The 23,591-nt window shown below is 38.5% G+C and overlaps 2 protein-coding genes and 1 long non-coding RNA gene across 3 annotated transcripts; all 3 read right to left on the bottom strand.

The window, feature by feature from the left end:
* LOC141364176 (uncharacterized) lies at positions 1–1,918 on the bottom strand. Its single transcript, XR_012369828.1, has 2 exons — positions 456–1,918; positions 1–180 (listed from the first exon to the last, which is right to left on the bottom strand). It is a non-coding gene; the product is annotated as an uncharacterized lncRNA (long non-coding RNA).
* Positions 1,919–5,548: 3,630 nt separating this feature from the next.
* On the bottom strand, positions 5,549–12,638 carry kcna1a (potassium voltage-gated channel, shaker-related subfamily, member 1a). Its single transcript, XM_055193074.2, has 2 exons — positions 11,863–12,638; positions 5,549–11,298 (listed from the first exon to the last, which is right to left on the bottom strand). Exon 2 carries the CDS (start codon positions 11,092–11,094, stop codon positions 9,616–9,618), a length of 1,479 nt encoding a protein of 492 aa, XP_055049049.1. The 5' UTR covers positions 11,095–11,298; positions 11,863–12,638; the 3' UTR covers positions 5,549–9,615.
* A 1,283-nt stretch (positions 12,639–13,921) lies between these two features.
* Positions 13,922–16,755, bottom strand: kcna6a (potassium voltage-gated channel, shaker-related, subfamily, member 6 a). The gene is made up of 2 exons (XM_055193075.2): positions 14,880–16,755; positions 13,922–14,433 (listed from the first exon to the last, which is right to left on the bottom strand). The coding sequence occupies exon 1, from the start codon at positions 16,326–16,328 to the stop codon at positions 14,898–14,900; it is 1,431 nt and encodes a 476-aa protein (XP_055049050.1). The 5' UTR covers positions 16,329–16,755; the 3' UTR covers positions 13,922–14,433; positions 14,880–14,897.
* Between the last annotated feature and the right edge of the window lie 6,836 nt (positions 16,756–23,591).

Here is a 23,591-nt window from a genome sequence, read left to right as displayed (position 1 = left end):
TGTTTCTCACAAACTGGGTTTAATGGGACATAAAGGGCAGCCTCAGCTGTACTGTATACATATATAGTGATGGATGATGATTCAAAGTCTCCCGTCCACATTGCAGCAGGCTGACACAGCTGTAAGAAGAGATCTGTATTCTGGGAACAGTGAGGTCAACCAATGCTCAAACACTGCAATCTAATAAAAGTCTGGACAGAAAAATGGCTATGTATTATAATCATACATGTCTTGTAAGGGTGCCACGAGGTTATATGTCACTGTACAACAAGCTGCAGTTATCCTGCTTGCTCTTTTTTCCCTAAAGCTTTTTAATGTTCCAAAATGCTTATAGAAACCATATGAACAAGGCTATTATCTATCCATAGAGTGGCATTAACTTTCCAGCCTTGGTTTGACAAAGAACAATGTGCATAGTTTACATACTGTACTGTAAGATGGAGAGATGGACATACCTTAAATTATTAAACACAGCTGACGGCAGCATTATAGAGATAATGCAAAGAGGAAGAAAGCCATAAAGTGAGCCAAAGGAGAGGCACAGCCTGAATGAATGGATGACTAGATTGATGCACGCATTAAAATCCGCATTACTCAGCCCAGGGTGACCATCTGATTTCAAAGCAGCACAGCACAGAAAAGAGAAAAATGCTTTATCAGTTAATCACAACACATGATATGATACATGCAAGATCGACACCATCTGCTTTACCATGCATTCAAATGTTCATTTAAACCTATTCAAGACCTCATGAGAGTTCTCTAATGCAGGGAAACATGTTGTATGACATGACAGCAGGAATTGTGTTGAGTTGGCGCAGGGCGAGTTTCCATCTTTAAGAGAGTAACTGGCAGCAGGGAGCGTGCCAGAGGACAGCTGAGTAAGGGAAACGCAAAGTCCCATTAGACTCACTTTCCATTTGATTTATGAGTATTTACATCTGTGCATTTGTGTTTTTGGGTGTGTGAGAGTATACTGTTCAAAATGAAACCATAAATCAATGCATCATTAATATTTAGTTTGTGGTAAATCATTTTTGTAACTCATTTACTAGATTAAATATACATTATATATCTCCTCCTATCTTATGTTTAACACTTTGCAATAAGGTTGTAAATGTTATCATTAGTAAATGCATTAGCTAACATTGATCAAATTCTACAGCAATTGTTAGTTTTAATGTTAATTTCAGCCTTTACTTTAAATTTATTTTAATCAACATATTTTTTAAACATTGCCGTTCATGCGATGTTTTCAATGTAATGTAATGTGGCCACAAATGCATACCCTACTGAAAAATCCACCCAAGACCAGCATAAGAAGGTAGCTGGCCTTACCCTTACGAAAATGAACCATGGTTTTATTGTGGTAAAAGTGTAGTAACCATGTTTTTTGGTGTATTGATTACTAATAGCAAAACTATGGTTTTACTACGCTAACCATGGTTTAACTATATGGTTTTTGAAAACCATAGGTGTCAAAACCATGGTTATTTTGTGGTTACCATGGTTTTACTTTAGTAATCATGTTTTTTTTAACTGTAGTAAAACCATGGTTAATTTTTGTAAGCCTGGCAAAGCTGGTCGTCCAGCCTGACCAGCTAAGTTCGGCTTAAAAAGTGACCAAAACACAGCTAGACCATCTTAAAAAGTGACCAAAACACAGCTAAACCAGTTTGCTACACCAGCAATAACAGCTAAAACCAAGCCTGGGACACCAGCTAAAACCAGCTCACCAGCTTATGCTGGTCTTAGCTGGATTTTTCAGTAGGGTAGCTTAGCCTAGTACTGCAAAGTGCAGGGTTTTTATGATTATAAAAAAGTAGAAATGTATATCAATTTCAGCCTGCGAAAATTAAAATGTAATATTACTTTCTTACACTGTGAAAAATTGTAGCCTATTAGGATTAACTAACTAACTAACTAACTAACTAACTAACTAACTAACTAACTAACTAACTAACTAACTAACAATTGTAATCCGCAGTAGCCTACATAGCTTTTCCGGTTAAAATGAACAAAAAACTATTTTTGATGAAGCAGAAAAAAATCTGTATTCAAAACTATTTCTCTATTTTAGCGCGATTCACAATGGAAAACTTATAATAATGAGCTAGAATGTGATTTTCGCAGGAAAAGTTTTAAAAAAGTAATCCATCTTTGCGTGATTACGTCACGTGCGTAAACAGGAAGTAGATGACCTGCCTAGACCAAGATCATACGTAGAATATAAATTTAATATTATATCAATTTATTGTGTTCTTTAATCTGGGGAATTATGTTGTTAAAAAAACGGTAAAGGCTCAAATTGCACACAGTCTGCAGTTAAAAAGGGAACGCGACAGCGCTCGTGCTAAAATAACATCAGTCAGGCTTTTCGGAGCAGACAGAGACGTTTTTTTCTGAACAGGTAAGCATCTATGTTGAAACATTAACGTTTTCAATTAGTCTGAACAAACGTGGCAGATATATTACTTGTTCAGATTACATTTTTTTAGGATATATAACTTTTAGGATGTACTTTTAACCGTTAAGTCTGACAGATCCGCTGTGATATCAGATTCATCCGCGCATATTATTAACGGGGCGAAGCACAACGCCAGTACAGAAATTTACTCCGCAAATAATTTTATAGGGAGGCCAAAACTAAGATGATTAATAAATGCTGTGAAACTATATTGCTCATTGTTAGTTAGCTAATGCATTTACTAATGTTAACAAATAAAACCGTATTATTGCATATATTTTTAATGTTGGAACCATATTATTTAACATTTGATGCAAAATAATTTTTATTTACAAATAAAATGTTTAGTAATGAAATAGTATAGAATACAAAAAAATGCACTGGTTAGTGCCCTTAAATGTTCATTCAAGGAGTTTGTAATAAAGCCAACAAACCTGTCTGACCCCAACATACTAAATAACTTAGGGCCTCCATTAGGGCGGTCTGTTTTTGTGAATGTGACATCTTTAATCAGTGCAGCAGACGGCAGGCAGATTACACAGCACCCGCATGTAATTGCAGAGTTTCCAACTTCATCATTGCATGCTGTACCACTGAGGAAATCTTCAACAGCAATACTACAAAATTAACATTTGGAGAAAACAATGGTCATACTGAGGGACAGAGGAACCCAGAGCTTGTTGCCCTTCTCCAGTACGACTTTCTGCCTCAGGAACTGCACTGGGCTTAATGCCAGCTCACCCCACCCCAGCCCGAGCCTGCAGTCGAATGCTGCAGCTCCAGAGGGCACTGCAGAGGATGAGAGAGGTACTTTCAAACAAAAGCCACTCTAATATCATGTTTAAACGTATGCACGATATTACTCAAGGGACATAAAATGTGCCTGTTTAAGAAGTGAGGTAGATTGAAAGCCAGAGAGATACAGATCTTGTTTCCTAAGTAAACTGCAAATTCACTTCCTTTTTGTTTTTGTGTTTGTTTAGTGTACTAGACAGCTTGGAGCTTTATGTTGCAACACACTTAACCACACAGGCAGCCCTATTGAATCTATAAATTCAATGATCGGTATAAGTTTACAATTGTGCAGTGTTTATATAGTTGTTAGGATAATAAGCAAAGGTGTTCATGATTATGTCACCATGGGGAGGGGGTATACAGATGCTGATGTGTTAAAATTTTTGTTAGATGATCATTTTTATACAACATTAAATACTTCTGTACCTATAGCTCAATTGGAACATTGCAGTATCAGCACAAAGAACAAGGGTTCGATTTCCAGGGAAAACACATACACTTGTCAGAAAAAATGATCCCTAGCTGTCACTGCGGCAGTACCTTTAACAAAAAGTACACCTTTGCAGCTACAAAATTCATATTAGTTCCTTAGAGGTACCAAAGAGTGCATATTAGTACCTCCAAGGTACATATTAATACAAAATGTATACATATCTGTATCTAAATGGTACATCAGGACTTTTTCAAAAGGTAGTAGTACCCCGGTGAAAGTTAGGGAGTATTTTTGACCAGTGTACTGATGAAATGAAATGTAATGCACTGTATGTCGTTTTGGATGAAAAAGATGACTTAAAGGAAAACACCACCGTTCCTCAATATTTTATGATGTTCTTACCTCAACTTAGACGAATCAATACATACCCATCCTTTTTTTCAATGTGTGCACTTCACCCTTGCACAGCGCGTCGTGAATGTGTTAGCATTTAGCCTAGCCCTATTCATTCCTTAGGATCCAAACAGGGATGAACCCAGAAGCCACCAAACACTTCCATGTTTTCTCTATTTAAAGACCGTTTACGTGAGTAGTTACATGACTAAATGAGTAGTTTTACAAAATAAAACATGGAGATTTTCAAGCGGATAAAAAACGAGAACTATATTTTGTGGCGGAGGAGCACTTGGTTTGCAGCACTTCGACCTCGGGCGCAGTACCATCGTCACTCATGTGAACTGATGATGTTACTGTGCCAAGTGCTCTTCCGCCATACAATATAGTTCTTATTTTTATCCGCTTAAAAAAAATCACATTTTATTTTGTGCCACCATACTTACTCGTTTAACAGAGTCCTGCACGTGTCCATTTTTGGAGACCCGCTCCCGCCCACAACCGCAAAGTTTAGCGTGATAATATCAAAATTAAATCCGGACCCACCTGGACCTGTTAATATTTGGCCCGTTACCCGACCCGTATCCGCACACGCATAAATCACACACGCTAAAATCATTCCAATTAAAGTGCTTTATTTTTTTATCTCTTATCTCTCAACATCACAACAGCGTCATAAATGGGCTAATGAAACAGGCTAAAGTGTGCGTTGTTTTGCGCCATTCAAGTAGCCTACCATCGGCACAAATGGAACCTGATAACTATACACAAATAGACCTATTAATGAAAAAAAGAACAAGAAAAAATACAACCTACCTACACAATGCTTTCTAAGAGAAGACGTTCCCAGCTTCAGCTATCAACGGCAACTCCAACTAGGCTACGAGAAGAATCAACAAAGGTTGCGCACTGTCGCAGTGGTGGTGACGTAATGGGTCAAATGTCATATGTTGTGCGTGTAATGGTAATTTAGACATACAAATATTGCACATATTTTCATTCGCGCTACTACCCGCCCGCACAAAGTTAATTATCCGCCCGCATCCCCGCCCGTGAATTTTAGGAATGTCACAATCCCCGTTTAAGACACTTTTATGCGGGTATCCGCGGGGTACCCGACCTGTTGTAGGACTCTGCGTGTAACTACTCATGTATCAGTCTTTAAATAGTGAAACCATGGAAGTGTTTGGTGGCTTCTAAATTCATCCCTGTTTGGATCCTAAGGAATGAATGGGGCTAGGCTAAATGCTAACACATTCACGACGCTCCGCGCAAAGACAAAATGCACGCACCGAAAAAAGACAGGTATCCACCGACCGCCTACGTTGATGTAAGAACATAGTAAAACATAAGAAAAGGTGGTGTTTTCCTTAAAGCATACTATATTCATGGAAAATGCCATTTACAACAAACATTTAAAACATTTACATATATTTATAGCAAGTAACGTACACCTGACAGCTGATAATTAAAAATTTATTGATTTAGATGTATGATCAAATTATATTTGACATAATAAACAAAAGAACCCTTGCATAGATCACAGACCATGCCGTTGTCAATGTACAACAAGTTAAAACATTGTAGAGTAAAATTGGGATAATGAAGACACAAAACGTACAGAAACATGAGAGGTTTTACCAAATGTAAATTAAACAAACATTTACATGAAGCCATCACCTAACATAACCCTGTAGCTGAGATGGTCTGCACTTTATTTTGGCTGTATTATGGCAATCCTGGATCCTGAATTAAATGTTTTTAAATGCATCACTAGCATGACATTTCTCAATCCGCGATTTCTATCATTCAGTATCCAGAAAGCAAACAGGAAATCACCAATAAATAAACAAGCATACTCAATACATTCTGATCTCCGTACTTTAAATAACTTTTCCAAACAAAAGATAACATAAATAATGAAGATGGCTTTAGGAACGAATGACAGCAAGGGCTTAAAAATGATGCAACCGGAATATAATTGATCCTCAGTTTTGAAAGGCTAAGCACATGCAGTCTTCCATACACCATGCAGATTTTTGCAATTGCTAGGTTGCTGTTGAGTTTTGGTTGGCGGTATGGTGTTTGGTTATTACAAAAAGTACAATGTACAGTACGTTTTCGATGCTAATGCCGTTTATTGTATTTTATTTCATGAAATCGATAAAACAAGCTATAGTCTACCTATATATTTGTAATGGCTTGTCTTACGGACCCATTCGTGAGTCTACCGCAGTTTTATCGAGGGTTCTTTAAAGCACAGTTATCTATAGTGCCATATGAACGCAACATGGTAATATAGCTAGACGAGGCCACGCAGGTGAAGAAAAATAAGTATGTTTGCAACATCCTTCAAAAGGCCACAACCTGGGAAAATTCCTCCATTTTTGACAACCTGCCTTTACATTGGGTAACGGATATGATGGCACATCACTTTCTTGAAGTATTACTGTATAGTTTTTACGTGTATTTTCTACATTTTGCTTTTTAAAAAATAAAATTTGATTTGGTTGTTGTTAGGAAATTCTTAATAATGCAAATGTATGACACACACGTGCATGTTATAGATTGACATGTTAGAGACAGAACTGATCTCCAGCCATCATTTACTGCATATAAACCTCAGATCAGAGACTAAAGAAACTTCTGAAAGCTTAATTTGATTTAAAGGAGGCGAGAAATGGACAACACTTCTGAGAACTGGATGTCTGTTATGTTTTGCTTTTCTGTTATATCCAAAGTACATTTATACATTTTGCAAACACATCATCATTCCTCTTGCAAGATAATAGCTTTAAATCCGCATTTTCTCTAGAATTTGCCACAGCCCTTGGTATATGGTAACAAAAAATGTATTATGAACAATCCTGTAAATCCTGAAATTGCTTTGATTCATGGTACAGTTGTTTTATATATAAGATTATGCATAGCACCATAGGGTTTAACAACAATTCACAATTCGTTATTCAGTTAAATTACTGAGCTGTTGTCGTAAAAAATATAAAGCATGTTTCAAGGTTGACACATCATTGATTTTTGTTTACTCGACCCATTCATTTCAGTTTGCATTAAGAATGAAACAAGCACTGGTATGAATTATAAACAAAAACTGACGGATAAAACCCTGAACAGTGCTTGCTGGCACAAAACTGACTAAAGAAATTATTAAACTCATATAGTAGTACAGGTGAAATAATGCCGTTTGCCTTAGTTTACAATCACACCTCAATGAAAGATCTTAATATGAAAGATCGCATGATCCGAAAACTCGTTTATAGGTCGGTCCTGCAGACTAACTTCACTCATTTCACTTCATAAAACAGTGATTTGTTAAAAACGATTGTTTCAATTTAATATAAAATGAAGGAGCCCTATGCATCAGAATGGCCCAGTCAGTTTACATCAACATCATCACGTGGTTACACATTAATGTTTAATCCATCAATACTCATTACATCATCCGCTATGTGTATAAATTCAATTAAGTCTGCATTAAATTTACCAACATGCAATGTAATGCACTGGTAGCCTATTGATAACTACATCAAGGAGGGTGATGGCCTAACACAGTCTAGCACTTGAAAAACCAAATAAACCCTAATTTACTATGACATACCCTGTGGTATAGGAAAGTCTGTGCTGTTATCTCTCGCGTCACGTATGTCTGTCTTGAAAAGGGACAAAAACAAACCGAAATAACTGTTGATTGTGCTTAGCATGGAAGCGTTATCGATGCGAGGGTCAGCGGTGGTTGCATTGTAGCATATGTTTTAAGTGCTTCGAAAAAAGGCTGATTCTGGGGTACTGTAAGTGTATTATTTCTAACATCTGTATCACACTTCACAGGCTGTGATATTCTGCTCTGCAGTGAGCTGTGCGGTAACCTCACTGAGGTAGACTTTTTATTATGGCACAACTTAATTAAACCGCGAACAAAGGCAGATTCGAAACTCTAAAACGTTCCCTCGTTTGAACGTCTTCGTTTTCGTATTCAAGCTCGGCCGTCGCATGAAAATGGCGATTTTGTGCCTGACGTTTCACGTTAATGAAATAAAGAAAGCAAAAATGAAATGCACTCGGTTTACAGCCTCAACGTACATTATGACAGTCCGCTTGCCTGCCTAAAACTCAATCAGAGGCACTTTTCATCTGTCGGGTTGCTGAGAGGGTTAAAGGCACTAGCAACTAATATGAGTAACTCTGGCGTGTTTTCTTTAGCATCCTGCTAAATGAAGCAATCTGAAAATGATCCATAATGTCCTAAATTCGATCGCAAAATGGAAGCATGAAGTCTATAACTGCCTGCTGTTTTCTTTTCGAGAGGATGCCCATGCACTAAGTTAAAGTCATTTCTAACAGGTGCGCTTTTTGTATGATTATATGCATTTCGATAGTATCTCGATAGCAAATTTTTCTGCGTCTTTGTCTACGTTTTAGATCGAAAAGTTTGCATCCCGGCATTGGGGCTTGCATATATATTTTGTCACATTTCAGAAAAAGTCGGGAATCGCGCTCCCTCGGTTTCCCTGATCGCAACGACGACACCCTTATGAGGTATCTTATTTGCAACAAGCTGTATTATACCGATGGCATGCATTAAATATACTAGGATACACAGTACCTTAGTCGATTAGGCCATAATGCAGTTTCTTTTGACATGCTATGATATCGTTAAGATTCTGTTTCCCGTTAGGTTAAACATTCAGTTTTTTAAATACATTGAAATAATAAACATCTCAAATCATGACACACTAGTGCACTTTTCATGGCAGCAAATGAAAGGTTATAGATGGAGGGATGAGAGAGAGAGAGAGGCTGATGGAAAAGAAAGAAAACGAAAGAAAACCAAAATAGGAACAAATGTCCTATCGTCATGAGGTAATGCGTCAGGCATGCCAATATCAAAATGAGGATAATCTAAACATGCTAACTGTGAGGCTCTTCTTTCGGCATTGTGCTGTCTTATATCTAAAGGGCATGGCAATTGATCACTTGGTGATATCTAAATTACAGCATCTGCTGGAAAATAGCAGCAATGCGGATGTCCATGGGCCGATGACCTTGGCCTCCGTAGCATCCCAGCAGGAGATACGTCTTGTTCATAAGGTGCTTTGCTGGTCAGTTGATATATCGAAGACCACCTATCCACGAGGCGTCCACCAAACGCTGCAGATGTCTCTGCACATCTTTCCAAGATGCAGCGTGCAGCCGAAATGTAATCTGCAGTCCATGCGTGATGGTTTTATAATCACATGAGAGTCGTCTGCGAGGGGCAGCCGTCACGAGTCCTTCAATGCCTGCGGACATTAGCTGGGTGTGCGTCTGTGTTTTTTTTTTTGCATCATCCTCTTTGAAAATGTATTGGACTAACTGTATACTGAATGATCTGCATCATGTTTTGGTCTGTTATTTTGCTTTCGTCTGCATTGTAGAGATTTTCGCATTGCAAGGGCTCACACAAGAGGAGGTAAGGTAAGCATTCGTATGTGAGTGAATCTTCAACTGTCCCACACTCGCATTCTGAGCTCTAGACGTCGGTTAGCAGCTTACTTTTGTTAACACAGTTCTGATTAGCGATAGTGCAGTTTCCAGTTCTGAGATTGGCTTCTCTGAAGTTGTCAATGCTGTTGTTTATGTCTCCGTCTATCTCCATGTACTCGGACTTGCTGACGGTGGAGGAGCTGCGGCGGCTCGAGTTGGAATCGGATGCAAGGTTAGGATTGCTCACTGTGAGGAGCTGCGCTTGCTCCTCGCCTTCGGTTTCCCTGTGGTAGAAATAGTTAAAGTTGGATACGATTACAGGCACGGGAAGAGCAATGGTCAGCACGCCGGCGATGGCACACAGGGAACCCACAATCTTGCCCCCTATGGTAACCGGCACCATGTCCCCGTAGCCCACGGTGGTCATGGATACGACAGCCCACCAGAAGGCATCTGGGATGCTGCTGAAATGGGACTCTCTTTCTTCGGCCTCTGCAAAATAGACAGCGCTGGAGAACAGTATGACACCGATGAAGAGAAAGAAAATGAGCAATCCAAGCTCCCGCATACTGGCTTTTAGGGTCTGCCCTAAAATCTGAAGGCCTTTCGAGTGCCTGGACAGCTTAAAGATTCTAAACACCCTGACCAGACGAATCACCCTGAGGATGGCCAGCGATGTTGCCTGCTCCCCCTTTCCTTCTTTCCCATTAGGATCTTCTGCTAACTCGGTGCCCAGTGTGATGAAATAGGGTATGATGGCCACGATGTCAATGGTGTTCATCATGTTCTTAAAGAAGGCCGCTTTGCTCGGGCACGCAAGAAACCGCACTATCAATTCAAAGGAGAACCAGATTATACAGAGGGTCTCTATAATGAAGAAGGGATCAGCTAGGATGTTTGGTTTGTAGTAGAAGGTGGTGTTGCCTATGATTTGTTCGCGTCCCCTCGGGTCCGCTTTCAGTTCAGGTAAGGTCTCCAAACAGAAAATGACAATGGATATCAAAATGACCATAACAGAAACAATAGCGATTCCTCTGGCCGGTCCCGAGCTCTCGGGGTGCTCAAACAGAAGCCATATCTGCTTTTGAAACTCTTTCTCCGGTAAAGGCCTCTCTTCCTCGCGGATGAAGCCCTCGTCTTCACGGAACCTTTCCATCGCCTCTGCGCCAAGTTCATAGAACTTAATCTCCTCCGAGAACATATCCAACGGGACGTTCGCCGGCCTCCTTAACCTCCCCCCGGACTGATAATAGTAGAGAATGGCATCGAAACTCGGACGATTTCTGTCAAAGAAATACTCATTTCTCAATGGGTCGAAATACCGCATCCTTTTCTTTGGGTTACCTAACAAAGTCTCTGGAAACTGGGCGAGAGTTTTGAGCTGCGTCTCAAAGCGCAGACCGGCTATATTGATGACCACCCTTTCGCAGCATTCGTGATCGTCATGTTCAGGGGGGTACGTGTCCTGCGGATGCCCCGGCACGGCAGAGGTCTCGTCCATGTGGTCCCCGGCCACGACTGTCATCCTGCAGGTCAAAGTCGCAGCTCTGCAGGAATCCCAGTTAATTTAATTGAGCAGACATCCAATCGCCCTCCCAGGGGTGCTGCTTTTCTCCCTTTCTCGAAATGATCTTGGGTATCCCTGGGTAGGGTTTAACTTGATCTTTCCTCAGCGTGGCCCCACTGCGGTTGTCATCGCTCCTCTCAGCTGCATCCGCTACGGCCGCCTCTGTCACCGAGTCAGAGAAAAATGGATCGAACAGCGGCAAAATTTGCCAGCTCAGCAAGTTCACAGTAGTTATTTATTTATTATTTACTTATTGTTCTGTGCATTAATCGCATACGCGTGCAGCCTTAAGGGCAAACTCTGCATCATTACACTTAGTTATAATATTCGTAAAAAGATTTGACAGGACAGTGTCACTTTTGCTCAATCACAGCATGCATGCAGTCTCAATTCACATGCTACACTCTTAGAAATAAAGGTTTCTGATTCGTTGTATGGTTTCATAAAGAACCAAATTTATGGTCTACAGGACCTTTTTGTTGTACTAAAGCTTATTTTAAGTGAAATGATCTGCAGACTATAAAAGGTAAGAAATTGTTGTTTTGCTGAAAGAGAACAAGAAATGGTTCTTTAATGGCATTGCTACAAAGAACCCTTTAGTTTTAAGAGTGTTAGCAGCATATTTGAATAGAAACACAATGCTTAGCCATAAGTTTGGGTAAATAGACTAACGGTACAAAAAGCACATAGACTTTAACTTAAGGCTGATGCAGTTTTGATGCTTACCTCGTAACTGAAGGAATGCGGGGTTTGCTGTATAAATTTCTTTTCAAATTAATCTTCACATCTTCGTACTTTCTGTAACTGTTTTGTTGCGGTCCACGCGGCACATATACCTCACATCCATAGTGATTATTAAAAACATTCTTCCGAAGATGCTATGATAAAATAAAAAATCGCTTGGAAAAATAGTCACATTCAGTATAAACGGGTAGTGCTAAAAGACAAAAATCATAAAGAGAGGATGAAAAACAACGCGAAGCCGCAACGTCCTCCCATGCGCTCGTGCTCGCGCGGCGGCACCTCGGCGTAAATGGCTTATGCTGCATGAGAAACAGTAATGCTGCAGCTCAGCTCAGGCGGGAGATACATTAAGGGGGCAAAAGCGAACCATACCATTTCCAGACATCACTGCATCAGCAAAATTTCCCTCTTACGAGTAGACAAGATGACGAGCGGTCGGTTTTATCCGGACACACTGACATGGGGCTATAGAGGCGAAAGGCTTCTTAAAGGGGGCGAATCGATCAGGGAGAAGGAATAATTCCTTAATCATGCTCAACATATTGTTGCACTGTATTGCACATGGGAGAGAGAGTAAGAGAGAGAGAGGGGGGTAGGACAGTAGGAGAGCCGTGGAGTGGGATGGGGGAGGGGTTCGACGCAATGCAGACCGGTTGTGCTAACGCGTGTGGCCGTGAGTGCTGGTCCACGCAGTGCGCGATATAGCACTTATGTGCCAACACTGGCGCAGTATCTGATTCGCCGGGCACTTTTAACTGTTCTCTGACCACAGTAACCCATAATCACGATAATAAGAAGTGATTTTCTGCGACGAGGAGACTTTTCCACACCAGATGAGTTGCACTTGTCCACGCGTGTCGTTTGAGAGTGTATCAGAGAAGCGTCGCGTGGGGGTTGGATTATTTATAGAAGCATGTGGGTGTGTGTACGCGGAGCAGTTTCAGCACCATGGACGGCGCTCTTTGCAGAAAAACCTTGATGATATGCATTTTTAAGTAGTAATTTTACGTTTTTTGTAATCGTATGTTTTTGATTCATTACTTTATTGTAGTTTTTGTAATATTCTGTACGTAAATCAACAGTAGTTTAGCTAACCATAACAATTTTACCTGATGGTTGAAACCAAAAACTAATATAGTTACACCATGATTACTACAAAATAACCATAGTTACTGTTATTTTTCCTAAGTTGTGGTAATGGGGGAACACTTTCTATTTTTGTACACAGATTTATCAAGGATGTACCCTAGTCTATTGATCTAGTCTTTCTGTCTTATAAAGTGTTTGGCTGTTCGGCCTGTGTGTTCAGGGATGGTATAATACATCCCTTAAATTACATTAACACGAATAGATTTTCCTCTGTCTGGACAGTGATGTGTCTTATAATACACCAATAGATGGAGCCCAAACACCGCCAATCGTTACCATAATGGAAATAATTTAGTACTTATTAATGTAGATATACTGACGGCAGGGGAGATTAAATACATATAAACATCAAAGCCAAATATATAATATAAGATCGTATTTGTGAGGGAAAAGATTGGCAGTCTATATCCTCATTAAACATCTAATTGAACAGTTCTCATTTTTGCACACAAATCAAGAACTGATGTCCATCAGCCAGCCAGAGTATGCAGTTAGCTCTTAACTGCTAAATATCATGAATAAGAAATGGAGAGCCCCTTCCTCTCCTCAATTTGCCGTTCAATGACTTCCCCTCAGTATGTGTACTTTGCTGGGTTACCAGTGATAATAGTTCAGTCAAGAGAAATGCATCAGCAGTCATTAATCAGAGCTGTTTAACGTGTCATAGCTCCCACCTGACATACATTATTTATGTAGCAGGATTTCAGTTATGTAAGTATGGTTTTCATCTTTCTAGCTTGTTAAATTGACAATGGCGAATTAAATAATAGAACGGTACTTCTGATCATTTAAATATATATTATTCACATCAGCAATTTATAATTTTGTATCAGGCTACTACAAAACTGCAAGGCAAAAAGAGATGCAATTCAAACAGAGCTTGACTACTATGAAAATGACAATATATTTATTTATCAAAAATAAGTTAACAATTCATACTTTCATAAGGTGTTAGAAAAAATAAAGTTTTCATTTGGTCTGAGGCTGTCGTGTGGGCTGGTTAACTAGACAAAATGTTGAGGTCATCTCAATGTAAAACCTCTATTGTTGTGCACTGTCAAGAGAAGAAGCCCACTCGACAGATCTGTAGCATCAGACCATGCGTTTTCTTGTTAAATCCATTAATAACATTAATTCCTGAGCAAATGCAACAATTGCAGAGTAACCCCTGAATTTTAAAGCACGTTATGACAGTTTATAGAAAAGCCACAAGGTTGAGCTTATTATCCAAGTTGCAAATCTATTACAGCGCATAAAAGCCTTAAACATGGCTTACAATAATGTACAAATTATGTGTAAATACATATTACAATATATTACAAAATAATTCAATGCACACGTTTACAAAAGTCACAGACACTTAAAAAAAATGCCACAATAGTTTCTTCGTACATCTGCTGCATTCTGCAAAAAATAAAATAACAATGGTGACACAGATGACATGCTTTCATCGCTAAATGTGACAGCTAATAGTTTACAACTATGGTTTTTATACAGGACTTTAAACAGATCCCTAAATATGCCGCACAGTGGCGCTCGATGTTCCCATAAAATACACGTGAACATGTTTTGCTGTACTTTTATTGATATTTTAATATCTTTATAAATATTTATTTTGAATTATTATTAATTTTAATATTAATTATATTAATACATTATTTAAAAATTTCCCTTTTAAAATAACAGATAATAGCATCATAAAACTCATATAAGTCCAACAAACACACAAAAAACACACTGTAAAAAATGCATCATTTTTGTTAAATCAACATATATTTTAAAAAATGATGTGTATTTTTTAAGTAGGAATAACCAAACTATTCCGACATAAAGAAATCATTCATACTTACATAAATGGTACTTTGTTCTTACACATCTGTGAACTTTCCCGTATATTCATCCAGTTGACTGAAATTTAAGTAAGTCGATGGATTTACAGAGTCGTCATCTGAATTATCTGTTTTAAAGAGAGAGGGTTTACTGTCGCTCTTATTGCAGTCAGCCAGCGGCGGCACCGGTCGACCGCAAGTCACGTGCGTGTACTCCACCTGCTCCTCTTCGTCGTGCTCTCGATGATAAAAGTAATTAAAATTAGACACGATAACCGGTACCGGCAGCGCGATGGTAAGAACTCCTGCAATAGCACACATCGATCCAACAATTTTGCCACCGATAGTGACGGGGTACATGTCTCCATATCCAACAGTAGTCATGGTTACCACCGCCCACCAAAACGCGTCCGGGATGCTCGTAAATGACGATTCCGGGTCATCCACTTCGGCGAAGTACGCCGCGCTGGAAAACAATATAATACCAATGAGCAGGAAAAATATCAACAACCCAAGTTCTCGCATGCTCGCACGCAGGGTCTGGCCGAGAATTTGGAGACCCTTGGAGTGCCGCGAAAGTTTGAAAATCCTGAAGACGCGCACCAAGCGGACAACTCGTAAAATAGCTATGGATGTGGTTTGTTGATTGTTGGACTCAACCTCGGCGAGGTCTAATCCCAACGTGACAAAATACGGCATGATCGCTAATATATCTATAGTGTTCATGATGTCTTTGAAAAAAGCGGTTTTGTTTGGGCATGTGAGAAACCTTACAAGCAGTTCAGTGGAAAACCAAATGATGCACAGGGTCTCCAACATGAAAAACGGATCCGTGAATGGGCTGAATCTTTCAATGGTTACGTTCAGCGCGATGTGGTTGTTGAAAACCTGCTCGTCCTCTCTAAACTGCGGCAAAGTTTCCAAGCAAAATATGATAATGGATATCAGGATGACCATAACAGATATGATGGCGAACAGTTTGGCTGGTCCAGAGCTATCCGGATACTCAAAAAGCAACCAGAGCTGACGCTGAAACTCTTTGGAGGGCATCGGACGCTCGTCTTCTTTAGACAAACCCTCGTCCTCTTTGAAGCGCTCGACGACGTCCTCCTCTATCTCGTAAAATCGGACTTCATCCAAAAAAATTTCCACCGGCACGTTAATGGGTCGTCGGAGTCTCCCGCCTGATTGGTAATAATACAGGATGGCGTCAAAACTTGGTCTGTTCCTGTCGAAAAAGTATTCATTCCTGTTTAGATCAAAGAATCGGATCCGTTTGCTCGGGTCTCCTAGCAACGTGTTTGGGAATCGTTCGAGTGTTTTGAGTTGAGTTTCGAACCGTAGACCGGAAATGTTAATCGTGACCCTCTCGCACTCCTGGTCCGCGCGCTCCGCATCGCACAGCTCGTGGCACGGTGGTGCGGGCTCCGCGGACTCATCCTGGCTCATCTCTCGGGACAGCGCGGTCATTTTTGCCCCTCGAGGGTGGTTCTTGTTGTGCTTCCACGATTTCCCCCCACTCCACCAGTTTTTAGGGTCCGATAACTCCAGCCTGACAGCGAAAAAACCCTGATGTTGCTATTGAACGCTCTAAAACTTTAAACGGGTTTATTGTTGTAAGGGTAAAGGAGTCATTCTGACATGGTGCTAAGCGCAGACAGCTCAAACAGATATAACAGTCACTGTGAGTGGGACAGCAAAGCCCACCCTGACTTTGATTGGCATGTTAAAGCTGCCTCGAGTCTTGAACTACCTATATAGTGGCACAAAGGTTTAAAGCTGTCATTTGAAGAAAGTGGAGTGTGCTTTTATTTATTCATGGTTGCATATTCAAGTCTAACACCAAAAGTTATAAATAAAATGTATATATAAAAAACAATTTTATGTTATTTAAACAAATGCATACAGTCTTAAAAATGAAGGTTCTGAAGGGTTCTTTGCAATGCCATTTTTTCCCAGAACCTTTTTTTACTTAAAAAATCGTTTGTGCAACAGAAAGTTTACACTCTAAAGTTTTATTTTCAACCCACCGTTGAAAGCGGGATAAATCAAGCCAGATAGTTTGTAATTTAAATTATTCTGTTGTTTTAACCTAAATTTCTGGGTTGTTTTAACCCATTGTTGGGTCAAATATAAAATTTTCTGACAATAAAACAGCCTGACCATTTTTGGAACATTTAAAATTGTGTATCTTAATTTTAAACCTTTTATTTGCACTCAAATTAGTAATTTTACTCTTATTTATTATTAAATTAAAAGTCTTTACACCCAAAACTCTCACACCTATAGTATTGCAATGGACCTCGTGAACTGAACCCTGAAAGTGCTGGCTTGACTGACATCTGAGCACCCACAGAGGCAGTGGTGTTACAGGATATAATTTATATAACTATGTCACCAGGAAGAAAAGTGATCATGCATCTATCCACTCTATACCGCTTATCTATGCACAGAAAGCAGCCCGAAAGCAGTCCATTACAGTCTTGTCGATGCAAATCTACAAACAGCAGTTAACTATCATAGTGCATTTTGTTAACAGTGCAAAAGTTATGGGTTTGATCCACATACAGACAAAAATGTATGCCTTACTATAAATGCACTGCAAGTCGCTTCAGAATAAAGTAACTGCTAAATGCTTGTTTGTAAATATAGGCATACTAAAGACCTGTAGTGTTGTGATTAATAGCCCTGCAAGTCAAAGTCAAGACCTCTGGTCATTTGTTAGCATAGTGCAGACACTTATGTGCCATGTTTGTCAAAGTGACATGCCACCATTGCAAACTTCTGGAAATTAGTTTTCATGATTTAACGTTAAAAAAATGTGTACACATCTGGAATATTTAGTTATTTCTTCCAAAATTTTTCTCAAGAACACCCTAATAAGATATTGCTCTTTGCAGTGGCTTGTAAGTAGCCCACCTTGTATTTCTAATGGCATTGCATCTATTAAAAAAATAAAAAATTGAATATTAATAACCCTGATAAATCAGCAAAGCACTTCCGAGCAATCAAAAGCGCAGAGTGATTGCTGGAGATAGACCCGATAAACAGGATGAGATGTGGAAACGCCAGGGATTCCTTGGAAAGGAAAATGCTGACTGTGAGTGATGTACCACCTTAAAAGATGGCAGCGAACACCCAGCGGGATAGGATTTCGTCATTCCGTTCACACCCGAAACGGCAGCCCGGTATCCCTATAGGATCCTGGCTCTCATTCCACCTGAATGTAATGGCGTAACTGTACATCAATAGAGAATTTCACATGTTTTCAGGCACTCCGATTTCAAACGGCTCAAGATGCAATCTGTGAAACTCATAATCGTCAATTAAAGTTACCCTCTGCTTCTGTGTGCTTGTGTAAATAACAGCCCGAGAGTCTTTTCCGTGTCTAAATAAAGCTCAGATGAACTTACCCCCCTCCTTCTCCGTTTAGTTTTGCAGCTCGTGTTACAGACAGACAGACAGCTTAATACTTTCACCATCCAGCGCCTACCTTAAAGAACGCCAGTGTGTGTAGTAGGACCGATTTGTACTCATTCACATATTAAATGTGACTCTGTCTGTGAAATCTATTGCTAAAGACTCTCTAATTTTGAGATTAAAATCCGATTTCAATCTTTGACACGACCTTACTCATTCATTATGTAGGAAGATATTATGTAGAAAACAACAATGACTTTAGTAGGGTTTTCACAGGTACTTTATCACATAAAGGGGCACATTTATGCTTAAAGTGATAGATCACCCTAAAATGAAAAGTTTGTTGTGCCATTTAAAACCGCGGATATATTTAGCAGGATGTCTATGTTGGTGTTGTCTATAATGACAGCAAATGGGAACTGAAGTTATAAAGCTCTAAAAAGTATAGAAAGCAAAATAAAGTACAATATAAATGAGAGATTCAACCGATAACAGATTATTCAGACTGATATCTGCCGATAGTTTGGTGGTCATATTAACTTGCATTAAATTCCAAAGATTCTATTTTTTAATAATATTTAGTCATATAATGACCATTAATAATGAACATTACACTAGTTAACTTTCTTTAAAAAATGTATAAACAATTTATTGCATTTTCCTGTTCTCTTTTGATTAAAGGATTAGTCCATTTTCTTAAAAAAATCCAGATATTTTACTCACCACCATATCATCCAAAATGTTGACGTCTTTCTTTGTTCAGTCAAGGAAAATTATGTTTTTTGAGGAAAACATTCTGGGATTTTTCTCATTTTAATGGACTTTAATGGACCCCAACACTTAACAGTTTTAATGCATTTTAAAATTGCAGTTTAAAAGACTCTAAACAATCCCAAACGAGGCATAAGGGTCTTATCTAGCGAAACGGTCCTGTGATGCGCCAGCGCGACCTCACATAATTGCGTAATGCCGTGGAAAGGTCATGTGTTACATACATGAAACGAATATTTGCGGACCATTTTAAACAATAAACTGACACAAAGACATTAATTAGTATCATTCCACATACAACAACGTCAGAACGGTCCTCTTTCTCCACACTTGTAAACACTGGTGCGTAGTTTCGATACGTCATCTGTGACCTTTTGACGTGATGATGTATTGCGTGAGGTCGCGTTGGCGCATCACAATGCATATTTTTATTTTTATTGTCAAAAATGACAATGGTTTCGCTAGATAAAACCCTTATGCCTCGTTTGTGATCGTTTAGAGTTCTTTGAAACTGCAATTTTAAACTGCATTAAAACTGTTACGTGTTGGGGTCCATTAAAGTCCATTAAAATGAGAAAAATCCTGGAATGTTGTCCTCAAAAAACAATATTTTTCTCAACTAAACAAAGAAAGATATCAACATTTTGAATGACATGATGGAGTAAATTATCTGGATTTTCTTTTTAAGTAAATAGACGAATCCTTTAATGGGATATATTGGCCATGACCTTTGGCTGTTTTTAAGCTATCTGCCGATAGTGTGAAAAATAGCTTTTATTGCACAATACCGATTATTGGCCGATATATTGTGCTCTAATATAGTATTATAATATAACCTATAAGTAATTAGTAGTTTAATAACAAAACCTATATGCATGTTACAAGTCTTTCTACTCACACAAAACTGTTTGGAAGCATACAATTTATAAATAACATGTTTCATTATTATTTTTTTAATTAGTCAACATCAAATCCAGTCTACCACCCATTTTGCTTGTGTAATGTATGCGTTTTGAAAGACCAGGGGCAGATCATAGGATCATATGGTGCCCTGGAGTCCAGATGTCAAAAGGTCCTGCCTCAGGTCAGCCTGTGATGCAATAAACAGTCCTGTTCATAAACAACATGTCAGGGTTGTCATCAAATACTAAAATAAAAATTACTGAAATAATTCCTTTACACAGAAATAACATAAACGCAAAATAAAATGAAAACAACAGAAAAGAGTGTTTGAAAAACACTGAAATACAAATGTTTGCATTTACGTTTATGCATTTGTGACCCTGTCTGTGAAATCCAAATGTCTCATAATCTAATGATGAGATTAGGCGCATCAAATTTGATTTCATTCATTGATTTCAATCTTTGACGTGACCTTACTCAGACATCAAGATTATATGTTTTTTACATTATGTAAGATAATTTTATATAGAAAACATAAAAAAATGACTTACCTGGGTTTTAACTGACTGGGTCATGGCAGACGCTTGAATCCAAAGATGTACAAGATATAAAGTTTTTTGACTATGTCCCCATGATCGAACCCATAACATTTTGTGTTAACAAATTTACAATGAAATTCTAAGTTATAACTACTTACAGTATTAGTGATTGCACTGTAAAAAATTTGCTGTAATTAAAGTCTAAAAATGTTTCATGTTCATTTAAATTTAAACAAACTGTTGCCAGTAAATAACATAAATGTAAAATCTACAGTAAGTTACTGGCAGCTAGTTGCCAATAAGACCCAGTAATACTTTAAAAAAACAAACATTTTTTTACAGTGTGTGACTAATGGCCTCTTAACCAGAGTTGACATTGTCATATGTAAGGGTGATAATAGTTTAAGATGAGAGGTGAATAACTGCTAAGAGATACATCCAATTATTACTCACTGATGCATTACTATCTAAAATTAGAACCACCATGAACTAAATGATAGATTAACATCTAATTACTAAACTGAAGGTGAAGAAATGTTTTTATCTGTTAGAAACCAGACTAAGGGACACCTGCTAAATAGGCTCAACAGGTTCATAATGTGAGACTCAATGCTAAGGGGCTGCTGACTTAGACACCTAATGCTACTGCAGATCAAGGGTTCCTCATAGAAAGTGGATACGACCGCAAGGCGTCGCGCCAGTTCCTGGGGTCGATGGTCACCAGTTTTAGCAGGGTGTCAGTGGTTTTGATCACCATGTTTTTGCTGATAGATGGACACGAGGTATGACGCAAGGGGGTGAAACTTTAGATTGGAGATCCGGAAGGTCGGAAGGGATCTTCTGCATGCTCTCTATACTTCTGTCCCTTTCCGCTTTACACTTATACTTCTTGATTAAGTCTTAACTTATTTTAGTCTGTGTGACACTGTTCTTTGGAAGCAAGACTTGGAGAGTAAACTGTTAAACACTTTATAGTTATGAATGTAAGCAATGTATGTTAATCCCAAGCTATACATTCATCTTTCACTAAGCAAAACAATGATGATGGTCAAACAAGAGAAAATAAGATAAACAACTATAATGCAAGGGTGATTCTCACGAAATTGGTGTCATGAAACATTTTGATAAAAAATAAATGCTATTAAAATAAAAAGCATACAGTTACAAACATCTCTTCATGTACTATTTTGCACATGATTTCAAATGACATCATACAAACCAATTTTGTTTTGTTTTTCCACATTTTAGGAGAAAATTATCATTACCACAACATGTCCATGACTGGATTTGTGTTCTTTGACATAGAAATATTTATAATTAAAAAATCTAAAAAAAAAAAGCTTCAGTGCATGTTATACTATAAACATTTACAGTAAAGAAACATGTGGTATTTGGTGATCATTGGTAAATCTAGTGACAATAATAAAGAATATAAATGTGTCCAAGAAAGATTTTCTCATCCTCCGCAACAATTTTTAATCATTGTTTAAGCCCTCAATGAACTAACAATTAAAAAAAATTGTTGGAAGGGACATAATTGAATGTGACACTCAAGATGGCTACCAGGTAAGCAGTTCTCATTTTTTCTCTCCAGATAAAAGTTGAAATTTTGTTTGTCATAATACCTAGACTTTTTAGTTCTCATTACCGAAACATGAGTTTGTAAATGCATATATTTAATGTAATATCATGTTGCGGTAATGATCATTTTGATAATGATCATCTAAAAAATGAAGGAAATATTTTTTAAATCCTCTAAAAATAATGGTTATAGAAAAACCTTAATCTTATATTTGCAAAAAAATGCCTTTAAGGGCTTTAAAAAAATCTGATGCTGGACACCTTCTAAGTCTGGATTTCGTGAGAATCAACCATTAGTACCTCATAGGTACATACCTGTACCAAATGTATATCTAAAAAGCCCCTTTTAAAGAATATCTCCCTAGCGACAGTTTTTTCTTACCGTAATAATAATCTGGTAGTCATTTAAGATAAATTTTCTTAAAAAGATGTCAAACCTATATTGTAAGTTACATTTTTTGTAATTATGTAACCTTTGAGTCGGCAGTCACTGTTGTAGGTATCAAGGGCGTAGATCTGGTTTGAACATTTGAAGTTACTGGGAGATTTTATTGCTAGATTTCATTATTGGGGGGGCTTACCTCCACCCTATTCCCTGGAAACTACGCCCCTGGGCAGTATGTTGACATACTCGGATGAACATTATGTGCACCTAAATGTCTTAGTGTTCCTGGTACAGGAGTAGGACAGACAGATGTCTCACCCTCAGGTCCATTTGAAACTGTATCTAGCCCTAAGAGTATCCCACTGGACTGCCAGTATTAATAGATCTCTACAGACATCCGAATAAAAGTATGGGAAACGCATACACCTGTTACTATTTGTCCACAGCCTCAATTGATTTGATTTTCAAAATGTCAAGCAGGTAGCATGTGTGCTTCAATTACATTTATGTATTTGACAGACCTATCTTGTGATTTACAGTGCTTTCAAGGTATGCATTTTATTAATATGTGCATTCCCTGGGGTGAACCCATGACCTTTTGCATCGTGCTCAATGCTAAGCCACAGGATCACTGTAGGCCTCAGTATTGTACAGTCACACACGATAATTTGCAAAATCAAATCAGACCAGATTTTAGATTTTTAAAAAGTACTACATTTCTTGTTACCCAAAGGTATGGGTAACTACTTTTCCACATTAGGGTATATTTTAAACGGTTTAAGGACAAGTTTGGTATTTTACACTTAAAGCCCTGTTTTCAGATTGTTTATGATGAAATAGAACGGTTTTGACAGAAATTTCGACATATGTGGATGCCCCGAGAATTTTCGGGTGTTTGTTGTTTCACCTCCCACCTCTACAATGGCTGAATAGGTGCACTGGAACAAAATGCATTAAACTTTTGTTTACAAAGACGTGAAACTCACCGAGTGGTCAGGGGTGTTCACTGATATGCTCAAACAAAAATCGCTGCAAAAGATGCTTTCCAACAGTTGTTTTAGCATTCGTTGTAAACTTGTGGACCTATTTTTTCAAACGCCTCACACCCGTACATTCTTCCGCTGAGAGCTTGAA

This window comes from Misgurnus anguillicaudatus, chromosome 6 (assembly GCF_027580225.2).
Source record: "Misgurnus anguillicaudatus chromosome 6, ASM2758022v2, whole genome shotgun sequence".
NCBI lineage: Eukaryota > Metazoa > Chordata > Actinopteri > Cypriniformes > Cobitidae > Misgurnus > Misgurnus anguillicaudatus.
This window is presented reverse-complemented; position numbering and strand designations above follow the sequence as displayed.

Coding starts and splice junctions, on each gene's coding strand:
- kcna1a (XM_055193074.2), bottom strand. CDS start 11,094: ATGACAGTCGTGGCCGGGGACCACATGGACGAGACCTCTGCCGTGCCG.
- kcna6a (XM_055193075.2), bottom strand. CDS start 16,328: ATGACCGCGCTGTCCCGAGAGATGAGCCAGGATGAGTCCGCGGAGCCC.